This window comes from Neolamprologus multifasciatus, chromosome 5 (assembly GCF_963576455.1).
Source record: "Neolamprologus multifasciatus chromosome 5, fNeoMul1.2, whole genome shotgun sequence".
NCBI lineage: Eukaryota > Metazoa > Chordata > Actinopteri > Cichliformes > Cichlidae > Neolamprologus > Neolamprologus multifasciatus.
In genome coordinates this window covers 27,698,357-27,726,166 of record NC_140443.1, presented here as the reverse complement: position 1 = coordinate 27,726,166, position 27,810 = coordinate 27,698,357, and the positions used below count along the sequence as shown (strand labels likewise).

Here is a 27,810-nt window from a genome sequence, read left to right as displayed (position 1 = left end):
AGGACGAATCACTTATAAAAACATATGCAGCACCAGTGTTGTGCACAAAATGTACTGATAATGTCCTTATTTGACATTATGGTTAAATCTATACATTAGCTTGCGTGTGACTGTGAACTCATTCAGTTTATATTGTTTTCAGTCTGAAATAGCTGCAAGTTAGAAATGATCCAGTGATTGTCAGGGTGGTGTGATGACACCAAGTTACTTTATTTCTGAAAAGTTAATAATAAGCAGGGTGAAACACTAAACTGTGTCCCCACTGTTAGGACATATGTGCTGTTAAGGTCCGTGTATCAAGAGAATGGAAACTTTGTTTCAGCAGCTGGTAAGATTCTTCTTATATTTGCGCCATAAAAGTTAATATATGTATTGTAAATATGTACATGTGGATTTTAAATATAGTATATATATATATAAATGTATAAAAAAAATTTACGTTTCTGTTAAAATGTTTCGTGACAAATCTGTCACATTGCACATGTCTAATTTTATGCGTAATGCTGGTAATTTTCTTTTTCAATTTTACTTATTTATTTTTTACAAATTTTTTATTTCCTGAACTCAGGGGAGTTATCTAAACCACAGTTTCAGCTGAGTCACACTACTCTCTCAATTATTAAACTATTTCGCTGGTACAACTAACATGACACTGAGCTAAAATTTACATGATTACAATCCATGACTTAGGTGTGATCATGAAAAGATTAAAAAAAAGGTGATCATTATTGTTTTTCTGTGAATTTTCAGACACAGCTACATCTAGAAATGAAACAGTTACAGTTTATTAATCAGACAGGGTAAACCTAAGTCTAATCTAATCTTTGTTTTATTCACAACTTGTGTTTAAAAAAAAAATCAGTAAATCCAATTTTAAAATCTAGATTTTCTCACTCATTTAAACACGTTTGAAATCTTTGTTAATACCCGTTCTCCAAAAGTTTGACTGTGACTTTAAAAATATAGGCAGCATCTTTACAGGTGATAGTAAACACATTTATAAAAGTGATTCATCGGATTTCTCTCCTTTACTTCAGACCCATGGCAACGCTCTATTCCTCATCCTTGTTTTGGGATTAGGAGGAAGCTTTCAGGTCGGCTTCCATATCACTGGACTGAGTTCTCCTTCGCCGGTGAGACACGTCGCCTCTATCATTTCTTCTCCATTCTGTCTCGATTATCTGGATCACATTTAATAACAGTTTAGATTTATCTCCACAGTACATCCAGCGCTTCATCAACAGCAGCTGGTATGACAGATACAGAGAGCCTCCACATCCACAGACGGTCACAATGATCTGGTCTCTTATTGTTTCCACGTTTGCTGTCGGGGGACTCTTAGGTGCCATCAGTGTCAAATTTATCTCAGACTTGCTGGGAAGGTGAGTATGAAGACAGATGTTGTACCAAGCTGTATAGCCTAAGGAGACCTGAAGTGATGAGTTTTCCTTCTTCAGAAAAAAGGCAATGATCTGCAACAGCTTCATTGCTGTTCTTGCAGCAGGATTCATGCTGGCAAGTAAAAATGTCAACTCTTTCGAAATGATCATTGTGGCAAGATTTCTGTTTGGTTACTCAGCAGGTAAGTTGCCATATTCTACAGACTCCTTATTAATATGTTTTCATCACCTATACTCACCATGCTTGCCTTATGTGACCTGCAGGCTTGGGAATGAACACTCACTTAATATATCTTGGGGAGATTTCACCCAGAAAGATAAGAGGGATGGTGACTCTGACCTCAGCCACTTTTATGTCACTCGGGAAAGTGTCTGCACAGACGTTTGGGTTAAGGTAAGCACCTGAAGTTGATATGAAAAAGTAAAATGGGCTTTAACCCATTGTCAAAAGCTACTGCAGCATATTATGACAATAGATTAGAAATTAAACACAACATTTCATTTTGATTTTTCAGCGAGATCCTTGGCCGCGAGGACACGTGGAACATTCTCCTTAGTGTCGCTGCACTTTTCTCCTTTGTTCAGATTGTGATGTTGCCTTTTTTTCCTGAGACGCCAAGATATTTACTCATAGAGAAAGGTGATGATAAGGCATGCAAAAAAGGTTAGTAGCTTTGCGCAGTTTATGTATCAAACACGACCCCAGATGTTTATGAAAATGTGTTCTACAAACACATACTAGTTAAAGATAAATGATAGTCTTGTGAAATTACAAGTCAATCAGTCCCTGTGTGTTTTGAGCAAAGTTGCACATTTTTCAGTTCTTATCCCCTCCGTGATTTGGGATTTTCTGGTTTCAGCTCTCCAGAGTCTGTGGGGCCAAGGTGACTACCAACAAGAAATGGATGAGATGTTGACTGAGCAGGCAGCCATTGAAGCAGCCCCACCAGTGAGCCTTCTGCAGCTGCTGAGAGACAGGACTGTCCGGTGGCAGGTCATCACCATCTCCATCATCTACTGTTGCAACCAGCTGTCGGGCATGTCTACAGTATGAACAATACCATATAGTATTAGTATAATACCATATGATACAATATGATATAGGATTGCTAAATTGCACAATGATACATTACAACAATTTTGTGACTTTTGGAGGTTCACACACATGCATACATGATATATCTGTATAACTACAGATCAATATATCTATTGATATCTGTATGTATGAGACTTCATTGTTCCTTCCATATCAAGTTTCTATCAACAGAATAGACTAATATATAAATCAGATTTCATGCTGACTGTTTATAGCCTAATAGTGCCTCTTTTGTTCCCAGATTAGTACCTTTACTTATGACATCTTCCTGGAGGCAGGTATACCAAAGAAGAAGATCCGCTATATCACTCTCGGTCTTGGAGTGGCTGAAATTCTCACCTCGCTCACCTGTGTAAGCAAGCACTCAGTCTGTGCCTGAGCTCATCTGTGTAAATGAGCATTTTAAGTGTATACATCCTTTTATTTCCACTATTAGAGACAATCTCCTTATGACAAGTCTGTCATTATTTTCTCCCTTCCTCAATTTCAGGGTCTTCTCATTGACCTCACAGGGAGAAGACCATTGCTGTTCGGCGGTTACGGTGTCATGTCTGCTTGCTGGATTTTTGTCACTGTCACACTCAACCTGCAGGTAAACCATTACCAGTGGTGGGCAACATAATATTAATAAAAGTAAAAGCAATGTAAACAAAGCAAAACAAAAACAGTTGATTTGTTAAAGACAACAAATGTCAGGTGTGTGAAGAGACTGAGGACCCAAGTGCAGGCAAATGGAGACGAGGGTGGATGATAACAAAAAATGAGCCTTTATGGACAGCTGAACAAAAACTACAAACAAGTGGAACAGAGAAAACTAAGCAAAACCTAAACTGGGAAAAACTATGCATAAACATATAACCTGAGGGCGGAAACCAGAGGCCAGAAAAGAGAGACCAGGAAATGCGGGTAAAGCTGATGGAAGAAATACAGAGGCAACATGGAAGAAAACAAGCAGACGGACCAACAAGGGACAAAGGGAAGCACACACAATAAATACACACAAGGTAACGATGGAAATGCAAACAGGATGTTCCTTGAGTTGACTGTTGTTGTAATTTGGTGCAATATAAATAAAATTGAATTGAATTAAATTGAATAGGAGGGAGATACAGCTGAACCTAATTAGAAGTGATGAGACAGGGAAGAAGCAAAACAGAATACACTGACATAGGACACGGACTTTCAAAGTAAAACAGGAAATACAAGAGCACAGAAGCAAGGATAACAAAGAAGACAGAGAACACAGAGACCTGAAACGTTGGCACAGGAAGGCACAGAGTGGGCATAACACGTAACACAGGGGAGGCACATAAACAAAACCTAAAGACTGGAAAATCACAGATGACACCGTTTCTACTCGTCAAGATCAAGGATCAAGGAAGTTTTATTTTCATTTGCAACACATGTTTACATGAGGTGGAATGAAATTACGTACACACGGTCCCGGTTATCCATAGAAGCGAAAAGAAACAGAATAACGAAGAAACTAAAAAACCACAACTAACAAATAGCAAGTAATGAAATAATACAATATAAGTAGAGTGCAACAACCTGAGTACCAGTATGGAGTATAAATATAGAAATATAGGTATAAATCTTTTAGTAGCAAGAGGGCATGATGACCAGCATTAATAAAGTGATGGTGTCAGTAAAGTATCATTAGTATAACAGTTCTTGTCCATTTATGCATTGAGAAGTCTCACAGCTTCTGGAATGAAGCTGTTTCTCTGTCTAGTAGTTTTGCATTTAATGCTCCTCAGCCTCCTGCCTGAGGGGAGCAGGACAAAGAGTGTGTGTGCTTGATGAGTGGGGTCCTTCATGATACAGGTAGGCCTCTCCCTGCATCTGGAGGTGTATATGTCTGTGACAGTTGGGACAACAACTGTCTGTGTGGCCTTCACTGGAAAGTACACTAGTAACAATATTGGCAATATGACTGAAGATGACCTGTTTCATAAAGGGGAAAATGTGTATAAGCTATCACTGCTGTGATGATAAAAGGCAGAAATATAGAAATTAATCTGATGCAAAATCAAATATATGCATTTAAAACTGTCTTTCACACAGGATTCCAGCTACTGGGTTCCATACATTACTGTGAGTTTGATGGTTGTCTTCATCATGTTCTATTGTGGAGGACCTGGTAAGGGTAAAGCACTTATACATATGTAGCTTAACGTTTTTAGTATCCAGTACATCACACCTGTAGCGGTTATGGAAAACGTGTCTATATGCAAAGATAACAAAATCAATTCCCTGTTCTTTCTCTGATTCTCACAGGAGGAGCCACAGCAACGCTCAACAGTGAGCTCTTCATTCAGTCTAATCGAATAGCATCACTCGTCCTCACAGGGCTGCAGCGGTGGTTTATGCTTGCAGTGATGGGCCTGGTCTTTCCATTCCTCATTGTACGTATGACCAAACTGAAAATAAGCAGCGCATTACACTATAACACCCACAGGGATCTATATGTTATGCTGAAATCATGAATGTCGTTTCTTTCCCAGGATGCTCTCAGCTCGTACTTATTTTTGCTGTTTGCCTCTGCCTGCATGCTGGGTAGTCTTTATACCTTCTTTCTTTTGCCTGAGACTAAAGGCAAGACCTTGCTGGAGATCTCAGAGGAGTTTAAAGCCATCACTGTCTGTGGGAAATCCTTTGCAGGGGAAACGAGAACAGAGACCAGGTTGTGATGAGGACCACGTATAGCTACAGCAAAAAACATGAGGGAAAAAAACAATTTTTCTTTCAGGACAAGATTGAATGACTGTGGAAAAAACATGCTTTGTAAATAAATGACTCACAATGACATTAAACAATTTTACAATTCCCAAAATTTGGAATCTTTCCAACTTCAATTTTTGCTTTTTAGTTGCTTCTGCTATTTTCTGTTTGCACAACAGTCACCATTTATGGACAATCAGATACTTTACGAAGTTTTTTCTTGGCCCACGTTGCTTTACAACTAACAACAACTAACCTGCATAATGGGCTTCAATTACAATTCTAAGATGCAGTATTAAGTAATATCCTGATTCTTGATTTGAGGTAAAATACAAACGACTGGAGGTCCATTGTGCATCAAAACAATGATTTTATTTACACACATATATGTGGGAAGCCGAGCACAATCACCCAAAATAGCATCGATCTTCTCCGAACAATAAATGAGCAGTCATATATATAACATAGTTGATGACGAGCAACATGCGTCATAGCAGATAATAAACATGCATCAGTTCCAGTAATTCCAAGCTTGGACACATTCTAAAAAAGAACAGTTCCTTCCTCTGTTCCTCCGTCACTGCCAGATGCTTCCTGTTATTTCATTTACTGCACTTCACATATCTGTGGAACTAAACTGTCACATATGCAGGTAAAACAACTTCGCAGTTTCAAGCAAAACAAGTCTAGATCCTGTGTATGTGTACAGGCAGCCTATGTGTCTTGACCTCAGTGCATGACCCATTCTGAGTCATCTGTTACCAGGCAGACTCCAATAAAGCAGGCTGCTGAGTGCACACAGGCCTGTATTCTGTTTACAGGTTATATATGGTGTATTGTAAGCATGTATGCAATCCTTTCCTTAGCTTGGGTCACCTTAAATTAATCAATAGATCGGCCAGACATCGCGCTGACCGAAGCTTCAGACCATTATCAATTAACTGACCGAGCTTCAACTCTTTAATTAGCACAAAAATGCAATATGTGTATAACATGATTACAGTTGCACCTGCAATGAAAGATTATTATGTAATTGAGCTAACAGCTGAAATACAGACTTTAATGTAACATCAACAGCTTCAATAAATGCTCTGATGAAATGATAATGATAAATGATAAGTAATACAACAGTAATGATAATAGTTATGAATAGTAACAGTAAAATAATATTCTCATCTCCACAGTAATCATCAGGTAATGGCATAATATCATTATGCAATTTTCCATATGCCCAAACACCAACATAAATACATATCCTAGTAATGAGAACAAGATGGGTACACTGGTCATAAAGGGATGGACATGGTCAGTACCATTTTGCAGGTAGGTTGTGGCATTTAAACAATGCTCTTTTGTTACTAAGGGGTCCTGCCCATGTCCAAATGCACATTTTTATGTTGTTTACACCAGATTTTGAGCCTACTATCTGAATGTTGAAGCAGAAATGAAGACCAGGTGATTTCCTGTTCTAAGTTGACTGGAGTGGCACCCCGTGTGGTGTTTAAACTTCAGTATGTGTAGTGTGCATACTGTTAAGCTCTTCCACATACCTTGGTTGAAATGAGTAGTTTATTTGAGATGCTGTTGCTTGTTTATCAGCTTGAACAAGTCTGGCCATTCTCCTCTGATGTCTGGCACGAACAAGACCAAAGTCACTTAAATTACCTTTCTTCCATCTTGAGCTGTTGCTGATTAGATATTTGCCTTAACAAGTAATATAACTTGACAACACACCCATTCACGTTTACACTGTATCCCTTCCTGTTTGTGGAAGCTACACGTGCTGATAAAACGAGAAGTGAGAGCAGCGGAGAGGATCGTGGGTGTTTCTTTTCCCTCCCTCCAGGACACCTATTGCACCCGCTTTAGACTTTTATTTCATTTTTAGCTTTTTATCTTTATGTTGTTTTAGTGTACACTGAGGGCCGTGGGAGCATTGCAATTTAAAATTCCTGTGGAGGATCTGTACACGTGTTGTTGTTTTTTTTTAAATAAAGCTGACTTTGACTTTGACTTGGATTTTGTTTACAGTGAGAGCAAAACTTTGAATACAGTTATGAAAATGGTCAGTGCTTTCAAGAATGGTGTATATAGCTTTAATATTTAGATATATTATTAACGAATCGCACAATAACAGTGGCGTTGTTCACACTAATCTCCAAAATCTTTTGCTAAATAACTAAAGAATCTATTCCTGTAATGAGCTGCAGCGTCTTGTTTCAATAGTCCATGATGGAGTATTTCATTAAAATTCAAATGGTAGTGGTAAATGGACTTGCCTCATTCACAAAAGCACTTTTTTTTCTAAACTCTTGCTATTTATCATCTGATAGAAGCATTGGAGACCAGCTTGGGGTGGCTCTCATGCCCAAGGATATTTGGCATGCAGACTGGAGGGATCGCACCACCAAGCTTCCGATTAGCAGGCGACCGCTCCACCACCTGAGCTACAGCCACCACCATGCAACTATTGTGACAGGTAATGTCATTGAAGTATTCATATGCCAGCTGTAGACTGTACATAAAGGATGGACATCATGAAGTAGCCATATTGGTGCTTTGAAACCAGGCATAATAGATTGAGTGGCTGAGTCTGACTATGAAAGTGTGAGACACTGCAAACTCATAGAAAACCAACATGTCAGTCACAATGTCAGCCTGCCTTAAAGAATATTTTGCACATTTTGGCTACCTGGATTTTTTTAAATGTAAATGCAGATGACAAATCTGCTTGTTAGTTGACACAAAACTGTAGATTTTAAAATGAAAAATACAAACTGCTTAAGTATAAGCTGGAGATTCAACATTTGCTCCATAGTGTAGTAGTGTACACATGTAACTAACATGTAAAAGCTCCCAGCATTGATTCTAGGAGGATATACGGATCTCTTTGGGATTGTGTCAAAGTGCGCAACGCTACCTACCATTGTGGCCTGTTATTATTACAGGAAGACCCAAAAGTAATTTCTTCTTCTATAGGATGGAGATTCAACAGTTTTTCCAGTGCTAATCATAGCTAGCAGTGTTTGCTTTTATTTATTGAGTGTATTCCTTTTTCAAATGTTCATAGACAGCCACAGTTCTTAGTCTACGTCTAAACTCTGCTGGTCTGATAATAATAGAGTTTATCTTTCCACGTGATTTAAATAAGAAGAATAGGAAGAAACAGGAACAGAGAGAAAAACATAAATCAAGCTACTGGCAATAGGACGAATCACTTATAAAAACATATGCAGCACCAGTGTTGTGCACAAAATGTACTGATAATGTCCTTATTTGACATTATGGTTAAATCTATACATTAGCTTGCGTGTGACTGTGAACTCATTCAGTTTATATTGTTTTCAGTCTGAAATAGCTGCAAGTTAGAAATGATCCAGTGATTGTCAGGGTGGTGTGATGACACCAAGTTACTTTATTTCTGAAAAGTTAATAATAAGCAGGGTGAAACACTAAACTGTGTCCCCACTGTTAGGACATATGTGCTGTTAAGGTCCGTGTATCAAGAGAATGGAAACTTTGTTTCAGCAGCTGGTAAGATTCTTCTTATATTTGCGCCATAAAAGTTAATATATGTATTGTAAATATGTACATGTGGATTTTAAATATAGTATATATATATATAAATGTATAAAAAAAATTTACGTTTCTGTTAAAATGTTTCGTGACAAATCTGTCACATTGCACATGTCTAATGTTATGCGTAATGCTGGTAATTTTCTTTTCAATTTTACTTATTTATTTTTACAAATTTTTTATTTCCTGAACTCAGGGGAGTTATCTAAACCACAGTTTCAGCTGAGTCACACTACTCTCTCAATTATTAAACTATTTCGCTGGTACAACTAACATGACACTGAGCTAAAATTTACATGATTACAATCCATGACTTAGGTGTGATCATGAAAAGATTAAAAAAAAGGTGATCATTATTGTTTTTCTGTGAATTTTCAGACACAGCTACATCTAGAAATGAAACAGTTACAGTTTATTAATCAGACAGGGTAAACCTAAGTCTAATCTAATCTTTGTTTTATTCACAACTTGTGTTTAAAAAAAAAATCAGTAAATCCAATTTTAAAATCTAGATTTTCTCACTCATTTAAACACGTTTGAAATCTTTGTTAATACCCGTTCTCCAAAAGTTTGACTGTGACTTTAAAAATATAGGCAGCATCTTTACAGGTGATAGTAAACACATTTATAAAAGTGATTCATCGGATTTCTCTCCTTTACTTCAGACCCATGGCAACGCTCTATTCCTCATCCTTGTTTTGGGATTAGGAGGAAGCTTTCAGGTCGGCTTCCATATCACTGGACTGAGTTCTCCTTCGCCGGTGAGACACGTCGCCTCTATCATTTCTTCTCCATTCTGTCTCGATTATCTGGATCACATTTAATAACAGTTTAGATTTATCTCCACAGTACATCCAGCGCTTCATCAACAGCAGCTGGTATGACAGATACAGAGAGCCTCCACATCCACAGACGGTCACAATGATCTGGTCTCTTATTGTTTCCACGTTTGCTGTCGGGGGACTCTTAGGTGCCATCGGTGTCAAATTTATCTCAGACTTGCTGGGAAGGTGAGTATGAAGACAGATGTTGTACCAAGCTGTATAGCCTAAGGAGACCTGAAGTGATGAGTTTTCCTTCTTCAGAAAAAAGGCAATGATCTGCAACAGCTTCATTGCTGTTCTTGCAGCAGGATTCATGCTGGCAAGTAAAAATGTCAACTCTTTCGAAATGATCATTGTGGCAAGATTTCTGTTTGGTTACTCAGCAGGTAAGTTGCCATATTCTACAGACTCCTTATTAATATGTTTTCATCACCTATACTCACCATGCTTGCCTTATGTGACCTGCAGGCTTGGGAATGAACGCTCACTTAATATATCTTGGGGAGATTTCACCCAGAAAGATAAGAGGGATGGTGACTCTGACCTCAGCCACTTTTATGTCACTCGGGAAAGTGTCTGGACAGACGTTTGGGTTAAGGTAAGCACCTGAAGTTGATATGAAAAAGTAAAATGGGCTTTAACCCATTGTCAAAAGCTACTGCAGCATATTATGACAATAGATTAGAAATTAAACACAACATTTCATTTTGATTTTTCAGCGAGATCCTTGGCCACGAGGACACGTGGAACATTCTCCTTAGTGTCGCTGCACTTTCTCCTTTGTTCAGATTGTGATGTTGCCTTTTTTTCCTGAGACGCCAAGATATTTACTCATAGAGAAAGGTGATGATAAGGCATGCAAAAAAGGTTAGTAGCTTTGCGCAGTTTATGTATCAAACACGACCCCAGATGTTTATGAAAATGTGTTCTACAAACACATACTAGTTAAAGATAAATGATAGTCTTGCGAAATTACAAGTCAATCAGTCCCTGTGTGTTTTGTATTTGAGCAAAGTTGCACATTTTTCAGTTCTTATCCCCTCCGTGATTTGGGATTTTCTGGTTTCAGCTCTCCAGAGTCTGTGGGGCCAAGGTGACTACCAACAAGAAATGGATGAGATGTTGACTGAGCAGGCAGCCATTGAAGCAGCCCCACCAGTGAGCCTTCTGCAGCTGCTGAGAGACAGGACTGTCCGGTGGCAGGTCATCACCATCTCCATCATCTACTGTTGCAACCAGCTGTCGGGCATGTCTACAGTATGAACAATACCATATAGTATTAGTATAATACCATATGATACAATATGATATAGGATTGCTAAATTGCAAAATGATACATTACAACAATTTTGTGACTTTTGGAGGTTCACACACATGCATACATGATATATCTGTATAACTACAGATCAATATATCTATTGATATCTGTATGTATGAGACTTCATTGTTCCTTCCATATCAAGTTTCTATCAACAGAATAGACTAATATATAAATCAGATTTCATGCTGACTGTTTATAGCCTAATAGTGCCTCTTTTGTTCCCAGATTAGTACCTTTACTTATGACATCTTCCTGGAGGCAGGTATACCAAAGAAGAAGATCCGCTATATCACTCTCGGTCTTGGAGTGGCTGAAATTCTCACCTCGCTCACCTGTGTAAGCAAACACTCAGTCTGTGCCTGAGCTCATCTGTGTAAATGAGCATTTTAAGTGTATACATCCTTTCATTTCCACTATTAGAGACAATCTCCTTATGACAAGTCTGTCATTATTTTCTCCCTTCCTCAATTTCAGGGTCTTCTCATTGACCTCACAGGGAGAAGACCGTTGGTGTTCGGCGGTTACGGTGTCATGTCTGCTTGCTGGATTTTTGTCACTGTCACACTCAACCTGCAGGTAAACCATTACCAGTGGTGGGCAACATAATATTAATAAAAGTAAAAGCAATGTAAACAAAGCAAAACAAAAACAGTTGATTTGTTAAAGACAACAAATGTCAGGTGTGTGAAGAGATTGAGGACCCAAGTGCAGGCAAACGGAGACGAGGGTGGATGATAACAAAAAATGAGCCTTTATGGACAGCTGAACAAAAACTACAAACAGGTGGAACAGAGAAAACTAAGCAAAACCTAAACTGGGAAAAACTATGCATAAACATATAACCTGAGGGCGGAAACCAGAGGCCAGAAAAGAGAGACCAGGAAATGCGGGTAAAGCTGACGGAAGAAATACAGAGGCAACATGGAAGAAAACAAGCAGACGGACCAACAAGGGACAAAGGGAAGCACACACAATAAATACACACAAGGTGACGATGGAAATGCAAACAGGATGTTCCTTGAGTTGACTGTTGTTGTAATTTGGTGCAATATAAATAAAATTGAATTGAATTAAATTGAATAGGAGGGAGATACAGCTGAACCTAATTAGAAGTGATGAGACAGGGAAGAAGCAAAACAGAATACACTGACATAGGACACGGACTTTCAAAGTAAAACAGGAAATACAAGAACACAGAAGCAAGGATAACAAAGAAGACAGAGAACACAGAGACCTGAAACGTTGGCACAGGAAGGCACAGAGTGGGCATAACACGTAACACAGGGAGGCACATAAACAAAACCTAAAGACTGGAAAATCACAGATGACACCGTTTCTACTCGTCAAGATCAAGGATCAAGGAAGTTTTATTTTCATTTGCTCTTTTTTTTTTTTTTTTTTTTTGCCTGTCCCATTTGCTTCTTTTGCCATCAGAATTATTGTCTAAAGGCAAAGAAAGATGCCCAACGGATATACTTTACCAAATTGACCATCCCAGCCTTGCCGTAATGGTCTATTTGATTCACCTTTTATTGTTTATTTTATCCATTTTTTATTTTCACTTGCTAGATACGGGAAAGACTTGAATGAGGAAAAGAAAAGTTAGAAAGGAAGAGGGGGAAAAAACAGCGGAGAAGAGGGACGGGGATAAAGGGCAAAAAAACAAAAAACAACTAAATAAGCAGACAAAAAATATATATATTTCATTCAATATATTTCATTCATTTCAATATATATCAATCACCTGGATCACCTGTTGAGAAAGAAAAAAGAAAACAAGCAGAAGTAAACGAGAGCAATACAATAAACAACATCACGATGATATATGGGAATATACCAGTAAATACTAAATATTAAACATGCGACAGCGCACAGTGTGCTTTGAAGTAGGAGCCAAAAAGGGTGTAGTTTGTGTGTGTGAGCACCCGTGAGTACACCTGTGAGCATGAACGCGCTTGTTTTTAAAAGGTTCCTACATGTAATGATCTGTTAGAGGGTGTGGGGAGCCACAGCCCCGTCCTCCAGGGCATGAAGCAGGTATGGAGGAGATCAAGACTCCAGACACCCAGAGGCCCGCAGAACACAAGAGACCAAGGAAGACCAACAGAGGGGCAATCGCGCCACTATCCCAGAAAGAGCTGAGGAGAGTCCCAAATGAGGGGTCACTCAGCAGCCGCGGAGCAGAAGCCAAGGGGGTTGCAGTGACGTGCCCATGAGCTCCGCCGGCAGCCAGCTGTGCCAGAGTGACCGAGCCCCAGGCCGAGAGGCCGAGGGCACCCCACCCCCCAAAGTGGCCCTAGTGAGCCCCAGGCTCCAGGCCCCGATAAGCAGCCACCAAGGAGTGAGCCGGTGTGTACCTGGGCGCCCATCCCCGGACACAAAGAACCACCAACGCACCGATGTCTGAGGGCGTCTGCCACCGGCAGGGGAAGTGGTGGGGGGAGATAGGCCTCCATACCTTAGAGGGCCTGAGATGTCCCCAGAGAGGTGGTGTCTGATGCCCAACCTGATATATAGACACAGACAAACAGGCACACACAGAAACAAACATCCATTCCCACCCTCATGTTCTCATATGCAATTACTCAACACTCAACCAACGTGGAGACAGACATAGAGAGACACTGTACACACAATCACACTCCCCAAGCGTACTCTAAGAACCGGGTCTAGGTACCCTTGCCCCTGGAGGGGGAAACTGCACCCACACCCAGGTGGTGTTACCCTTTTCCCTGCGGTGGGGAGAAGCAGACCGCCCCGACTCCGCAGCAGCAGGGAGGCCCCACATTCCAGACCCAGTTGGATGGCCAACTCCTCCTCCTGGCCCCCCCGCTCCAGCAGGTCGCAGAGAACGGGGTTGTGAGAAGACTCCAAACCTCCCTCCGCCCGCTCATATGTAGTGTTGATGCATATGTGTTCTAAGGTGCATTTAAAACCCAGGAGGGCATGGAGCTACCTGCCAGAGAGCAGCAGGTAAGCGCATAGCCCCTCCTGATAGCCCTCAGTGTCTACGTGTATTTAAAATTGAGAGGTGGGCAACGACGCCAGGGGTGAGGTGTACACCCTGATGGTAATTTGGAGTCCGTGTAGCGTGCCCACCCCCAAGATCCTATATGTATGTGTTATGAGAGTGTGAGTAATGTGAATGTCTAAGTTGTGAGATAAAATTGAGGCACAGGCAGCCAGAAGGGGACAGAGGGGGGGATGCCTCCACTGCACCCTGGTGACACACCTTTACCCCAAGGCCCTGCATGTGTGGGTGATCGTGGTGGAGCGGGAGGAGGGAGGCAGCTGGAGATGGGGAGGGAAGGAAGGGAGGGGCAAGTGACCCCTCCCCGCTGACCCCAGTAGGCCCAGAACAGCAGCGCCGTCCGGCCCCGCAGAGCCTGGGACAGCCCACCTGACCCCACCACAGAGAAAACTGCACCCACCCCGTCATCCACTCATCTTCCAGACTACACAAGACAATAGACGCCCAGGCTGAGATCTTCCTCCACCTCTCCTGTATCTCCCCCTCCTGCAGAGTGGGTTCCTGAATAGACGAGAGCTCCTGCAAGGTGTAACAACCTCTCCCACCAGTTGAAGAGCCCCGCAGGTGGCTCGATGCACTGGCGGCACCCTGTGCCAGGGCCGGACCCCATACACCCACCCGCCCAAAACCCCAGCAACATACTAACCAGGACCCAAGACCCCGAGGCTCGGCCAGGGCCCCAGCCCAGAGACGGAGCGCCCCCAGAACCTCACGCCCATCCCGGACCCACCCAGGGGCAGCCAGGCTACCAGGTCAGTAACCCACGTCCGTCAGCACAGACCCTCCCCTAGCCCCGCTGCACGCAGCCACGAGGACACCGTCACCTAAGAGCCAACAGAGCCCTTAATAGGCCATGACCGCTACCCCGGGTTGAGCCCCCCAAGGAAGATGCTCCTGGGGAACCCCCCGACGCCCCAAGCATGTCCCTACCCCCACACCAATCACAACAGTGAAGGTGGGACCAAACTATGACCCCCCACCCCCACTAGGTGATGGAGCTAATCAAAGGAGCCCAGAGCAATTGATCTGATGTGGTGGCAGAGGCTGTATCGAGACTAATGTAATCTAATAGATAATTTCTATATTGGTTAGAATTAAGATTATTTTTATTTTTCCAGTTCATGAGGACTGTTTTCTTAGCTATGCATAGGGCAGTGAAAACCATATGGGCTATATTGTTATCTGTAGTGACATTATCTAAGCTGCCCAACAAACACACTAAAGGGGAAGTTGGAATGTTACATTTCAGACACTTTGATAAGTCTTCACATATCTCGCGCCAAAACTTCTGAACTGGTGGACAGAACCAAAGAGCGTGGATATAATTGTCCGGTGTATTGGTTTGACAGTGTGAGCAGTTGTTGGTAGACGTATAACCCATCTTGAACATCCGATGACCTGTATAGTGCACTCTATGTAGTATTTTGTATTGAATTAATTGAAGACTGGGATTTCTAATTAGATGAAAGGTTTTTAAGCAAATCTGAGACCAGAAGTTTTGGTCTAAGTTAACTGATAAATCCGCTTCCCATTTTGCAATAGGAAGTGACATTGATTTATCCGTTTTAGAAAGCATTCTGTATATTTTGGATAGTAATTTGGGGGTTTTAAGAGTAAGAAATTGAACCACACTTGGTGGTGTTTGTAGTTCAACTTGACCCGGTTTAAATTTCTTTTTTTACTATGGATTTAATTTGTTGATATTCTAAAAATCTTTTCTTGTTGATCCCATATTGTGTAACTAGTCTGTCAAATTAAATAAATTCTGTTCCTTCTAGTATATGTTCTAAATATTTGATTCCTTTACCACTCCAATCTGAAAAGTTTATCATATTATTGTTTTGTAATATGTCAGGGTTGTTCCAGATAGGTGTACGTTTGCATGGAATTAATGAAGACTCCGTCAATTTTAGAAACTCCCACCATGCTGTCAGAGAAGAGCTGATGCTTTTGACGCATTCATGTCGTTGGATGTTTGAGCTGATAAATGGTAGATCTGAAATCTCTAGATTATTGCAAAGTGCTTGTTCTACATCTAGCCAAGGTTCATCTAAGAGGGTATGTTTTAGCCATCCTGAGATAAATTGAAGCCTGTTGGCTAAGAAGTAGTGCTGAAAGTTAGGTAGTTCTAATCCTCCTTTATCCTTGGTCTTTTGTAGTGTTTTTAAGCTTATACGTGGGGGTTTATTTTTCCAAAGGAATTTGGACATACATGAATCTAGAGATCTGAACCAATCTTGTGGCGGTTTAGTTGGGATCACTGAGAATAAATAATTTATTTTTGGTAAGACCATCATTTTTATAGCGGCAACCCTTCCCATAAGTGATATGGGTAGATATTTCCACCTAGCCAGATCACCTTCTACTTTCTTTAAAAAGTGGGATATGGTTTAATTTAGTTAGATCTGCAAGCTTGGGAGAAACATTAATACCTAAATATTTTATGTTTCCCGATTGCAGTGGTGTAGAAGAGGAATTATGGAAGGAGCAATTAATCGGAAGGACTGTAGATTTTGACCAGTTAATTGAGTAATTTGATATTCTTGCAAAAGACTTTATCAATTCAATCACCCCAGAGATATTGGTTTGTGAATTTTGGAGAAAGAGTAACACATCATCCGCATAAAGGCTGATTTTATGTTCCATGTTCTTGCATTTTATGCCCTTAATTACTGAATTCTGTCTAATTGCTTCTGCTAGTGGTTCAATAAAAATTGCAAACAGTGAAGGGGAGAGTGGACATCCCTGCCTGGTGCCCCTCAGGAGACAGAAGCTGGAGCACATCTGGTCATTTGTTCTGACACAAGCTGTTGGGGAATTATATAATATTTTTAACCAGTTAATGAAAGAGGATCCAAAACCAAATTTGTGTAAAGTTGCAAATAGAAATTTCCAGTTAACTCTGTCAAATGCTTTTTCTGCATCTAAAGAAAATATTGTAGTTTCAAGGTTTTTACTGTATGAGTAGTCTATCAAATTAAGTAATCTACGTGTATTTGTTGATGAGTGCCTACCTTTTATGAAACCAGTTTGGTCAGGATGAATTAAGAGGGGGGTTATTTTCTCCAGTCTCTTTGAGATAGCTTTGCAGATTATTTTAAGGTCTACATTTATAAGGGATATTGGACGATAGCTTGAGGGATATACAGGGTCTTTGCCTGGTTTTAGCAGGAGATTAATGTTTGCAGAATTCATATTTGATGGAAGTCTGCCCTTTTCTTTGATTTCCAGCAACGTTCTGTAGAAAACTGGTGCTAGAATCGTCCAGAATTCTTTGTAGAATTCTGCAGGAAAGCCGTCTGGACCTGGAGCCTTATTATTGGGCATACTTATCAGGGCTTCCTGGAGTTCACCTGATGTCAGTGGCGAATCCAATGCCATTGCTTGAGTGTCTAATAATTTTGGAAGAGTTATGTTGTCCAAAAACTGATCAATTTCCTTTTTAGATGGGTTTATTTGTGGTGAATACAACGTTTTATAGAAATCCCTGAAAATGTTGTTTATTTGTTTCGGGTCATATATTTTGTTCCCAGATGAATCTTGAACAGCACATATAATTGTTTTTTCTTTATTGTTAGCTGGTTTGCTAGAAATTGACCGGATTTATTACCATGTTCATAATTTTGTAAGCGTAGTCTTTGTACTAAGAATTTTGTTTTTTTATCAATTATCTCATTTAATTCTAGTTTTGTTTTGCGTATTTTGTTCAATGTTTCCTGATCTTGGTGGGACGCGTAGGCTTCTTCTACTGATTTGATGTTTTTTTCTAATTCCTGAATATTTTTGTTTTCTTTTTTCTTTTTATGTGATGAGAAAGAAATTATTTTAACTCTCATCACAGCTTTCCCTGCTTCCCATCGAACAGAAGCTGATGTTCCGGGAGTGTCATTATAGTCTAAATATGAAGTCCACTCTTTTTTAAAATATTTAATAAAGTCTTCATCTTTAAGTAGTGATGTATTAAATCTCCAGTTTTTACTTGGCGTAGTATTATTCTTGTGCATTAGTGTTAAAGATACAGGGGCATGATCGCTGACAGCTATAGGGTGAATCTCAGTGTCTGAAATGTCGCTCAGCAGTGAGCTGCTGATTAAAAAATAATCCAGACGAGAGTAGGAGTGATGAACATGTGAGAAAAAAAGTATATTCCTTACTGGTGGGGTGAAGGGAGTGGCATGCATCGCAAAGACCAAAGTCGCTCATATACTGTTTGATTATATTTGTGGATTGCCAATTACGCTGAGTGACTGCTGTATTGAGCCTATCCATTTCTTCATTTAGTCCAAGGTTGAGGTCGCCTCCATGAACAAGTGTGCCATCTAAGTGTTCAGAGAGTGCACTGAAAAAAACGTGAAAGAATGAGGGATCATCAACATTTGGACCATATACACTTACAATACATAGCTTTTTATCAAGTATAGATAGTTTAATGATTAAGAATCTGCCCTCTGGATCTATAACTATATCGAGTACTGTGGAATTAATATTTTTATGTATTAGAATTGCTACTCCCCTTTGTCTAGAATTATAACAAGCTGAGAACACATTAGGAAACTCAGGTGTTTTAAGTTCATTCGAACCTCTAAGAGGTCTGTGGGTCTCTTGTAAACATCTGCCTGTAGTTTTTTGAGTTGGTTAAATATTTTTAACCTCTTTTCTCTGGAGCCAGCTCCATTTATATTCCATGTAACAAACCTTAGTGCACCCATAGATGTCTGTGTATAACTAGGGGTGTATGCTGTGTGTGTCGCTTAGACAGGTGGAGAGAATACATCACTTGTTCATAAATAAAGAGAAGGAGAGAGAGAAAAAATGTGTGGCGAGATGCTCCCTGAGTCTGACTATGTGTGTGCATATTTACTAATATGAGTAGGCTTGGCTTAAGTGTGTGTATCCTGTAGGTCTGTGTGCGCTGTCTGATTGATGTAAATGTGCTGCCGTTGAGCGCATGACTGTGCGTTATCGTGCAGTGCGTATGTGTCGAAATAAAGGATGTTGTTTGTGGATGAGTGTGGAAGCAGGTGATCGAAGCAGTGAAAGAAATAAAGAAAGAAACCAAGGACAAGGGTGAGCAGCATAAAAACAAGAGGGGGGAAAAGAGAGAAAAAAACGAGAAGGAAAAGAAAAAAAACAGAAACATTCCAATCAAACCATTGACGGAGAGTGACGGTGTTAATTCTGCTATCATATCACACTTAAGATGCGATTTGATACCAGTAAGTTAAACAGATGTTAAGGCAAGTTAGTGTGAGTGGATAGGGAAAGGGTGTAGCGGATTCATATCTGGTGTGAAGTTAATACAGCCACGGAGTGATGTTGGGGTTGCGGTGGAGCTGTCCATCCACAGCAATGACAGCGCGGGAGCCCTTCTGGATGAGGACCCTGCGTTGTTCCAGGATCTCTTTGGGAAACTGGTCGTTCATGCTGAAGTTCCTTTTAATTCCCTGCCATGAAGCTTTTTACTGTAGTCTCCGCGTCCTCTCCAGCGGCTTCTGGAATACCAGAAAATATCAGATTATCACGCATGCTACGAGCTTGTAGATCAATAACTGTTTCTTTTATTTTTTTAGCTGAGTAACATTGTCTGTGGGACATTTCACCAATTCCCTTAGCGTGGCAGCGAGCGTTTCCACCTGCTGCTGGCTGAACTCCAGGGATTCTCGCAAGGATTTAAATTCCTGGTGAAGAATCTCCACCAAGGACAGCCTTGCATCAAAACTGGACAATCGTTGGTCGATTGACTCCAGTATGTCGACAATATCTTTGCCGGCTGGCGAGGTTGTGCCGGGGGAATCTGCCGGGCGAAGTCTTTTCGACGACGGCGTCTCAGATTTGGCCGGGGAAGCTGCACTCTGGACCTTCTTCATCACGAGATCCTGGAAGCACTGATCAATGTAATCTTGGAGAGCCTCCAAACTCTCCCTGTTGTTCTCCAGGGTGTTGGAGATGATTTAGACAAATGTTGTTAGTTATAAGACAATTGATAAGTGTATTTGGTAATACTGAAGCTTAAAGGAATATTTTCAAATCTAAACTACCATTCGCTTTAATTTTCCGCCAAAATCTCCGGCGTCTGACATCAGTTACAACATGAGTCGCTTACCTTGTCCGTCACTTCCCTCCTCTCCCCTTTTATTTTCATTTGCAACACATGTTTACATGAGGTGGAATGAAATTACGTACACACGGTCCCGGTTATCCATAGAAGCGAAAAGAAACAGAATAACGAAGAAACTAAAAAAACACAACTAACAAATAGCAAGTAATGAAATAATACAATATAAGTAGAGTGCAACAACCTGAGTACCAGTATGGAGTATAAATATAGAAATATAGGTATAAATCTTTTAGCAGCAAGAGGGCATGATGACCAGCATTATAAAGTGATGGTGTCAGTAAAGTATCATTAGTATAACAGTTCTTGTCCATTTATGCATTGAGAAGTCTCACAGCTTCTGGAATGAAGCTGTTTCTCTGTCTAGTAGTTTTGCATTTAATGCTCCTCAGCCTCCTGCCTGAGGGGAGCAGGACAAAGAGTGTGTGTGCTTGATGAGTGGGGTCCTTCATGATACAGGTAGGCCTCTCCCTGCATCTGGAGGTGTATATGTCTGTGACGGTTGGGACAACAACTGTCTGTGTAGCCTTCACTGGAAAGTACACTAGTAACAATATTGGCAATATGACTGAAGATGACCTGTTTCATAAAGGGGAAAATGTGTATAAGCTATCACTGCTGTGATGATAAAAGGCAGAAATATAGAAATTAATCTGATGCAAAATCAAATATATGCATTTAAAACTGTCTTTCACACAGGATTCCAGCTACTGGGTTCCATACATTACTGTGAGTTTGATGGTTGTCTTCATCATGTTCTATTGTGGAGGACCTGGTAAGGGTAAAGCACTTATACATATGTAGCTTAACGTTTTTAGTATCCAGTACATCACACCTGTAGCGGTTATGGAAAACGTGTCTATATGCAAAGATAACAAAATCAATTCCCTGTTCTTTCTCTGATTCTCACAGGAGGAGCCACAGCAACGCTCAACAGTGAGCTCTTCATTCAGTCTAATCGAATAGCATCACTCGTCCTCACAGGGCTGCAGCAGTGGTTTATGTTTGCAGTGATGGGCCTGGTCTTTCCATTCCTCATTGTACGTACGACCAAACTGAAAATAAGCAGCGCATTACACTATAACACCCACAGGGATCTATATGTTATGTTGAAATCATGAATGTCATTTCTTTCCCAGGATGCTCTCAGCTCGTACTTATTTTTGCTGTTTGCCTCTGCCTGCATGCTGGGTAGTCTTTATACCTTCTTCCTTTTGCCTGAGACTAAAGGCAAGACCTTGCTGGAGATCTCAGAGGAGTTTAAAGCCATCACTGTCTGTGGGAAATCCTTTGCAGAGGAAACGAGAACAGAGACCAGGTTGTGATGAGGACCACGTATAGCTACAGCAAAAAACATGAGGGAAAAAAACAATTTTTCTTTCAGGACAAGATTGAATGACTGTGGAAAAAACATGCTTTGCAAATAAATAACTCTCAATGACATTAAACAATGTTACAATTCCCAAAATTTGGAATCTTTCTAACTTCAGTTTTTGCTTTTTAGTTGCTTCTGCTATTTTCTGTTTGTCCATAAATGGTGACTGTTGTGCAATCAGATCCTGTACAAAGTTTTTTCTTGGCCCACGTTTCTTTACAACTAACAACAGCCAGTGTTGGTCAAGTTACTTGAAAAAAGTAATCAGTAACTAATTACTGATTACTTCCCCAAAAAAGTCATCCCGTTACTTTACTGATTACTTATTTTCAAAAGTAATTAATTACTTAGTTACTTAGTTACTTTTTAAAAACACAATTTACAACCTGAATAGGTGATTAAGCAATAAATCTTTCAGCCCAGTTCTACTTTTTCTACATAACCCATCATACAAAATGTAATCAAATGGAAAAGTCCCTTTTTAAAACTTGTTTTATTAGTTTTAGTCTTTTAACTTTATGCATCAAGCAAAATTTTAATTATATGCAACATTCTCTGACTGGAAGAAATTTGTTTAATATTTAAACCTATTTTCTGCACATGCCAGCAGATAAAATAATTTTTTTGTGTGTGTTTACACTCACTCTTTCAAATAGATGCAAGTAAAACACCGCAGAAAATAAATAAAGTCAAAGACTAGCGGTCCTGTTGCTCTATTTTCACCTGTAAAGCAGGAGTAGGGTAGTCGGAGGTTTACCCTGGTGCAGGTGTGCCGCAGCGGTCAGTCGAAAGTCGCACTTGCTTACGTCACTGTCATGAGACATTCTCGCAAAAAAATCACGGTTTTAGTAATGCAGTAACACAGCGTTCCTACGGGAAAGTAACGGTAATCTAATTACCGTTTTTTCAATAGTAATCCCTTACTTTACTCGTTACTTGAAAAAAGTAATCGGATTACAGTGACGCGTTACTTGTAACGCGTTACTGCCCACCTCTGACAACAACTAACCTGCATAATGGGCTTCCATTACAATTCTAAGATGCAGTATTAAGTAATCATCAGGTAATGGCATAATATCATTATGCAATTTTCCATATGCCCAAACACCAACATAAATACATATCCTAGTAATGAGAACATGCATAAAGTTTTTCTTTTATGCTCTTAAATGCCACTAGTTTAGCCAACAGCAAAGTTGGAGAAAAGGAGCGCTTCAGAGAAAACGTCGTAGTGAAAGGAAGGCTCACTTTATGATGTTTCACTAAACCCCAAAGGTGCTCTGTTGGCCTGATCTGGTGACTGTGTCATGTTCAGTTTGAGATGATTCTGGAAACAACCATCAGAAGATGGGTACACTGTGGTCATAAAGGGATGGACATGGTCAGTACCATTTTGCAGGTAGGTTGTGGCATTTAAACAATGCTCTTTTGTTACTAAGGGGTCCTGCCCATGTCCAAATGCACATTTTTATGTTGTTTACCCCAGATTTTGAGCCTACTATCTGAATGTTGAAGCAGAAATGAAGACCAGATGATTTCCAGTTCTAGGTTGACTGGAGTGGCACCCCGTGTGGTGTTTAAACTTCAGTATGTGTAGTGTGCATACTGTTAAGCTCTTCCACATACCTTGGTTGAAATGAGTAGTTATTTGAGATGCTGTTGCTTATTTATCAGCTTGAACAAGTCTGGCCATTCTCCTCTGATGTCTGGCACGAACAAGACCAAAGTCACTTAAATCACCTTTCTTCCATCTTGAGCTGTTGCTGATTAGATATTTGCCTTAACAAGTAATATAACTTGACAACACACCCATTCACGTTTACACTGTATCCCTTCCTGTTTGTGGAAGCTACACATGCTGATAAAACGAGAAGTGAGAGCAGCGGAGAGGATCGTGGGTGTTTCTTTTCCCTCCCTCCAGGACACCTATTGCACCCGCTTTAGACTTTTATTTTATTTTTATCTTTTTATCTTTATGTTGTTTTAGTGTACACTGAGGGCCGTGGGAGCATTGCAATTTAAAATTCCTGTGGAGGATCTGTACACATGGTTTTTTTTTTTTAAATAAAGCTGACTTTGACTTGGATTTTGTTTACAGTGAGAGCAAAATTGTGAATACAGTGATGAAAATGGTCAGTACTTTCAAGAATGGTGTATATAGCTTTAATATTTAGATATATTATTAACGAATCGCACATTAACAGTGGCGTTGTTCACACTAATCTCCAACAGAGGGCAGCACTTCTCTAAGTCTCTTGTTAGCTTTCAGTCTGTCACCGCTCTTTTCTCCCCTTGCTGACAGCTGCTGCGGCGGAAACAGCAGAATCCAGTGTTTTCCGTAGTCATCGTTCACTAGCGTAAAGGCGAGTAGTTGTAGGCTTTGTCTACTCAAAGAAAGGCTTGAGTTTGTTCATTTGTTTATATAATTTAGCCCGAAAATGCCGTTAGAGAATCTAGAGGAAGAGGGTCTTCCCAAGAACCCCGACCTGAGGATAGCACAGCTGAAGTTCCTGCTCACAATGGACGGTCACCGACAGGATGCTAAAGTGAAGACGGAGCTCATGGACGCTATCAAAGCTAACAGTGAGTTAGCATTTCATCCAGTAAAAGCTGTTTCATTGGAAACACGAGTCTCATAGTGCACGATTTTGTCTCTTCATCAAGACACTGGGCACATAAATGCTCCATAGATGTGACTAATGTATAAAATAATAACTTATAAATGACGGGCAGCGCAGGAAAGTTAGCATGCTAGCTAACGATAACAGAAGACGTCAACTGGGGAACTCACTGTGTAGTCTATTTTGCATAGCATTACCAAGTTAGAGAGTTTACATTAACTATGCAGTATTTTAAGCCTTTACATTTCCCTTAAGCTAAGGTGACAACCTTTGCGATGTCATGTTAAAATCCTTTCCCGGTTCGTTAATATGAGACGTAAAAGGTGTACGCTACGTGTTAAGACTCAAGACGTTTATTGTCATTTTGGTGTTACCCAGCCTGAAACGAAATACTGTTTCTCACCAGCCTCTACAGTGCAATAAGCAATTCAGTTTAAAAAGAATAAGTTTCAAAAAGTGCAGCAAAAAAGCCACAAATAGCATAAAAGTTCTAAAACAAACTCCAGTCACATAAGTTAGCCATGTTAGCGATGTTTCACGATTTACACCACCGTGCTTTCTGTGTTTCAGATATGGCGCCGTATTACGAGAGTCTGTGCAAGGAGCTGAAGTGGCAACTGGATAGTGACCTGCTGAGTAAAATGAAAAAGGCCAACGAGGAGGAGCTGAAGCGCCTGGATGATGTGCTGGAGGATGCAGAGAAGAACCTGGGAGAGAGTGAGATCCGAGACGCGATGATGGCCAAGGCAGAGTATCTCATCAGAATTGGAGACAAGGTATGTTTTCAGAGCAGTCAGAATATTCAAGTTTCCAGGTAGGAAAATGAACACTGTTAATGCCTGTGCATGTTGGAATATCTTTTTAGTTCTGACACTCTACAACACATATCTGCTTCTAAGTGTTTTGGGTAAAACATATTGAATAAAGTTTAGTTTTCAGAATTTCTCCAACAATAGCTGCTCCTTGGAGTTCCCAGATATCACAGCAAAGGGGTTGACATTTCCCTTTGATGTCAACACTAAGTTTACAGCAGTTAAATTGCTGGAAATGACAGTTTTTAATTTTGTTTCTCTTTATTCTCTTAGAGCTGTTTGCATGAAGGTTATCACAATTGCCCACTTCAAAGTTATATGTACAAAAAGTAACAGATTGGCTATTGCCTGATCTTGTCTGATGTCACCACAGGAGGGCGCCCTAACTGCATTCAGGAAGACTTATGACAAAACTGTGGCTCTGGGTCACAGACTAGACATCGTCTTCTACCTCCTGAGGATTGGCCTCTTTTATATGGATAGTGATCTCATCACACGCAACTCGGAGAAAGCCAAGAGGTAAAGGCTCTTAAAGCTTTGTTCTGAAACAAATCTGTCGGCGCTTTTTCCCCCCCTATTTAATACTCATCTGTCTGCGCATCTCTGTTCACCGCAGCCTTATCGAGGAGGGGGGAGACTGGGACAGGAGAAATCGTCTGAAGGTTTACCAGGGCCTGTACTGTGTGGCCATCAGGGATTTCAAGCAAGCTGCTGAGCTCTTCCTCGACACAGTCTCCACCTTCACTTCCTACGAACTCATGGACTACAAGACGTTTGTTACCTACACCGTTTATGTTTGCATGATTGCGCTCAAGAGGCCTGACCTACGTGAAAAGGTAGGAGAGAGGCTTGTGTCTGCTCACAAGATGTGTAACTTGGCAACATGTCTGCTGGTAAATGTACTAAATATGTTTCTCTGTAGGTTATAAAGGGAGCAGAGATCTTAGAGGTGCTCCACAGTCTGCCCTCTGTTCGCCAGTACCTTTTCTCACTCTACGAGTGCCGTTACTCAGTCTTCTTTCAGTCCCTGGGTGAGGTTTTTTTTGTTGTTGTTGTTGTTTGTGTGTGTGTATTCTCAAGAAAACATCTGAATGCGAAGGGACTGTACTTACAGCCATTATCTATGCTTGTGTTGGTGCTTTGCCATATTCTGAAAACGTAAATATTAAATGTGAAACTTTGTGCCACAGCCACGGTGGAGCAGGAGATGAAGAAGGACTGGCTCTTTGCCCCACACTACCGCTACTACGTGAGGGAGATGAGGATTCAGGCTTACAGCCAGCTGCTAGAGTCCTACCGATCTCTTACCTTGGGATACATGGCTGAGGCATTTGGTGTCAGCACAGAGTTCATTGACCAGTGAGTTTGTTTGTTTTTAAACACCTGTGCATATACTATGTAACTCTGCAAGATTTGGAAAATATTATTGAGTGCCAATACAGCAAGAAGGCAACACTGAAAAACTTAACTGTGGGTCTTTGAGTGTGCAAGTTTATTTTTCTTGGTATGCTTTGATTGTTTTATTTTGAACACGTAAATATAAAGTAAGCACAAATTACACTGTAAACAGAAAACAAAGTACATATCACATAATATACATGCTTGAAAAGATGTATATGTATATAGATGAGGTTTAGTGTCTTGGAATAACTTGTGCTTTAAATTGTTACATTCAAACTGGACCATCTGTCTAGAACAGTTATCAGGATGGTACATTGGAAACTTACTAAATCCGAATTACTTCTGCTCAGGAATATAATTAGGAGTCTATAGGCCGATGGTCATCATGTAAAAGTGGGTGTTATCAGCATGAATGTGGGAGTTAATGCTATGTTTCCTGATGACATTTCGTAGGGATAGTATTTGAAGATTGTTTAAAAAGAAAAAGAAAAACAAGGGATCTAAAATTAAACCTTGAGGGACACCCCAGTTAATTCTATAGCTGTTGCATGATTGATCCTCCATACGAAGAATTCTTGATTAACAACATGAATGAAGCCATTTTAAATCTAAACCAGAACGGCCAATAAAACTGAAGTTTCTTTAAAAGGGTGGGAGTGGTTCACAGAATCAAAAGTTGCCCTTAAATCAGGCAGCACTAAAACTGAAGACCTATAACTGAGAATAATTGTCTAAAATTTTACTGGTGGCTTGTTCTAAGTCGTTCTAAGTTATCTTTTCAGAAGAGGTTTTACCAAAGCAGTCTGAGAATTGCATCACAGTGAACCAGTAAAATGAGCCAAGCCTTCATTTCAGTGTTGGAGGAATATTTTGACCATGAGAAATATTTAGTTGGTCCTAATGCCTGTTACATATGATAAAGGTACAGGGAAGCAGTTGGTTCTTGTAGTATTTCTTGGACATTTGTGTCACCATTAAGTTCCTAAATAATTCACAGAAACCATTTGTCAAAATAAAATTGTCCAAATTCCCTGTTCAGATTTTAGGGAATGCTGGTGTTGGGTTTTTTTGGTCCAGTCTAACGCAACATATGCCCATCTCCTTCCCACAGGGAACTGTCCCGATTCATAGCTGCTGGCCGCCTCCACTGTAAAATTGACAAAGTTAATGAAATTGTGGAAACTAACAGGTAATGAAACTCATTGAAACCACAATACTTCGAGTAATTCCCAGAGCACTAAAATGTTGTCCTGTTCTTGCATGCAGACCGGATAGCAAAAACTGGCAGTACCAGGAGACCATCAAGAAGGGCGACTTGCTTCTCAACCGAGTCCAGAAGCTGTCAAGAGTTATTAACATGTAACCACGGAGGCCGCCATCTTCATTAAAGCAAGGGGCTTGTATTATTCTTTTTTGGCATACTGAGACTTTTGTTTGTCAAAGTAACTCTTCTGTTGTGTACATAATAAAACTTGTTTAACTGTTGACATTGCATCACCTGTTTGTTTTAAGAA

General features: G+C 40.3%; 2 protein-coding genes and 1 pseudogene across 2 annotated transcripts; all 3 read left to right on the top strand.

Moving 5' to 3' along the window:
* Positions 1-906: 906 nt before the first annotated feature.
* Positions 907-6,762, top strand: LOC146518942 (solute carrier family 2, facilitated glucose transporter member 9-like). The gene is made up of 11 exons (XM_085160530.1): positions 907-1,133; positions 1,222-1,382; positions 1,458-1,582; positions 1,665-1,794; positions 1,916-2,064; positions 2,261-2,448; positions 2,738-2,848; positions 2,987-3,088; positions 4,564-4,639; positions 4,777-4,904; positions 5,004-6,762. Exons 2-11 carry the CDS (start codon positions 1,294-1,296, stop codon positions 5,187-5,189), a joined length of 1,284 nt encoding a protein of 427 aa, XP_085016656.1. The 5' UTR covers positions 907-1,133; positions 1,222-1,293; the 3' UTR covers positions 5,190-6,762.
* Positions 6,763-6,801: 39 nt separating this feature from the next.
* Positions 6,802-21,698, top strand: LOC146518941 (solute carrier family 2, facilitated glucose transporter member 9-like; annotated as a pseudogene).
* Positions 21,699-23,760: 2,062 nt separating this feature from the next.
* Positions 23,761-27,781, top strand: psmd6 (proteasome 26S subunit, non-ATPase 6). Its single transcript, XM_085159935.1, has 8 exons — positions 23,761-24,045; positions 24,654-24,859; positions 25,269-25,414; positions 25,512-25,731; positions 25,818-25,926; positions 26,086-26,254; positions 27,408-27,485; positions 27,563-27,781. Exons 1-8 carry the CDS (start codon positions 23,901-23,903, stop codon positions 27,657-27,659), a joined length of 1,170 nt encoding a protein of 389 aa, XP_085016061.1. The 5' UTR covers positions 23,761-23,900; the 3' UTR covers positions 27,660-27,781.
* The last annotated feature ends 29 nt before the right edge of the window (positions 27,782-27,810 follow it).

Excerpts from the sequence above, each read along its gene's own strand:
- LOC146518942 (XM_085160530.1), top strand. The coding sequence starts at position 1,294 with ATGATCTGGTCTCTTATTGTTTCCACGTTTGCTGTCGGGGGACTCTTA. Across the intron at positions 1,583-1,664 it reads TCTGTTTGGTTACTCAGCAG|GCTTGGGAATGAACACTCAC; the intron begins GTAAGTTGCCAT and ends TGTGACCTGCAG. Across the intron at positions 4,905-5,003 it reads TGGTCTTTCCATTCCTCATT|GATGCTCTCAGCTCGTACTT; the intron begins GTACGTATGACC and ends TTTCTTTCCCAG.
- psmd6 (XM_085159935.1), top strand. The coding sequence starts at position 23,901 with ATGCCGTTAGAGAATCTAGAGGAAGAGGGTCTTCCCAAGAACCCCGAC. Across the intron at positions 24,860-25,268 it reads TCATCAGAATTGGAGACAAG|GAGGGCGCCCTAACTGCATT; the intron begins GTATGTTTTCAG and ends ATGTCACCACAG. Across the intron at positions 27,486-27,562 it reads GAAATTGTGGAAACTAACAG|ACCGGATAGCAAAAACTGGC; the intron begins GTAATGAAACTC and ends TCTTGCATGCAG.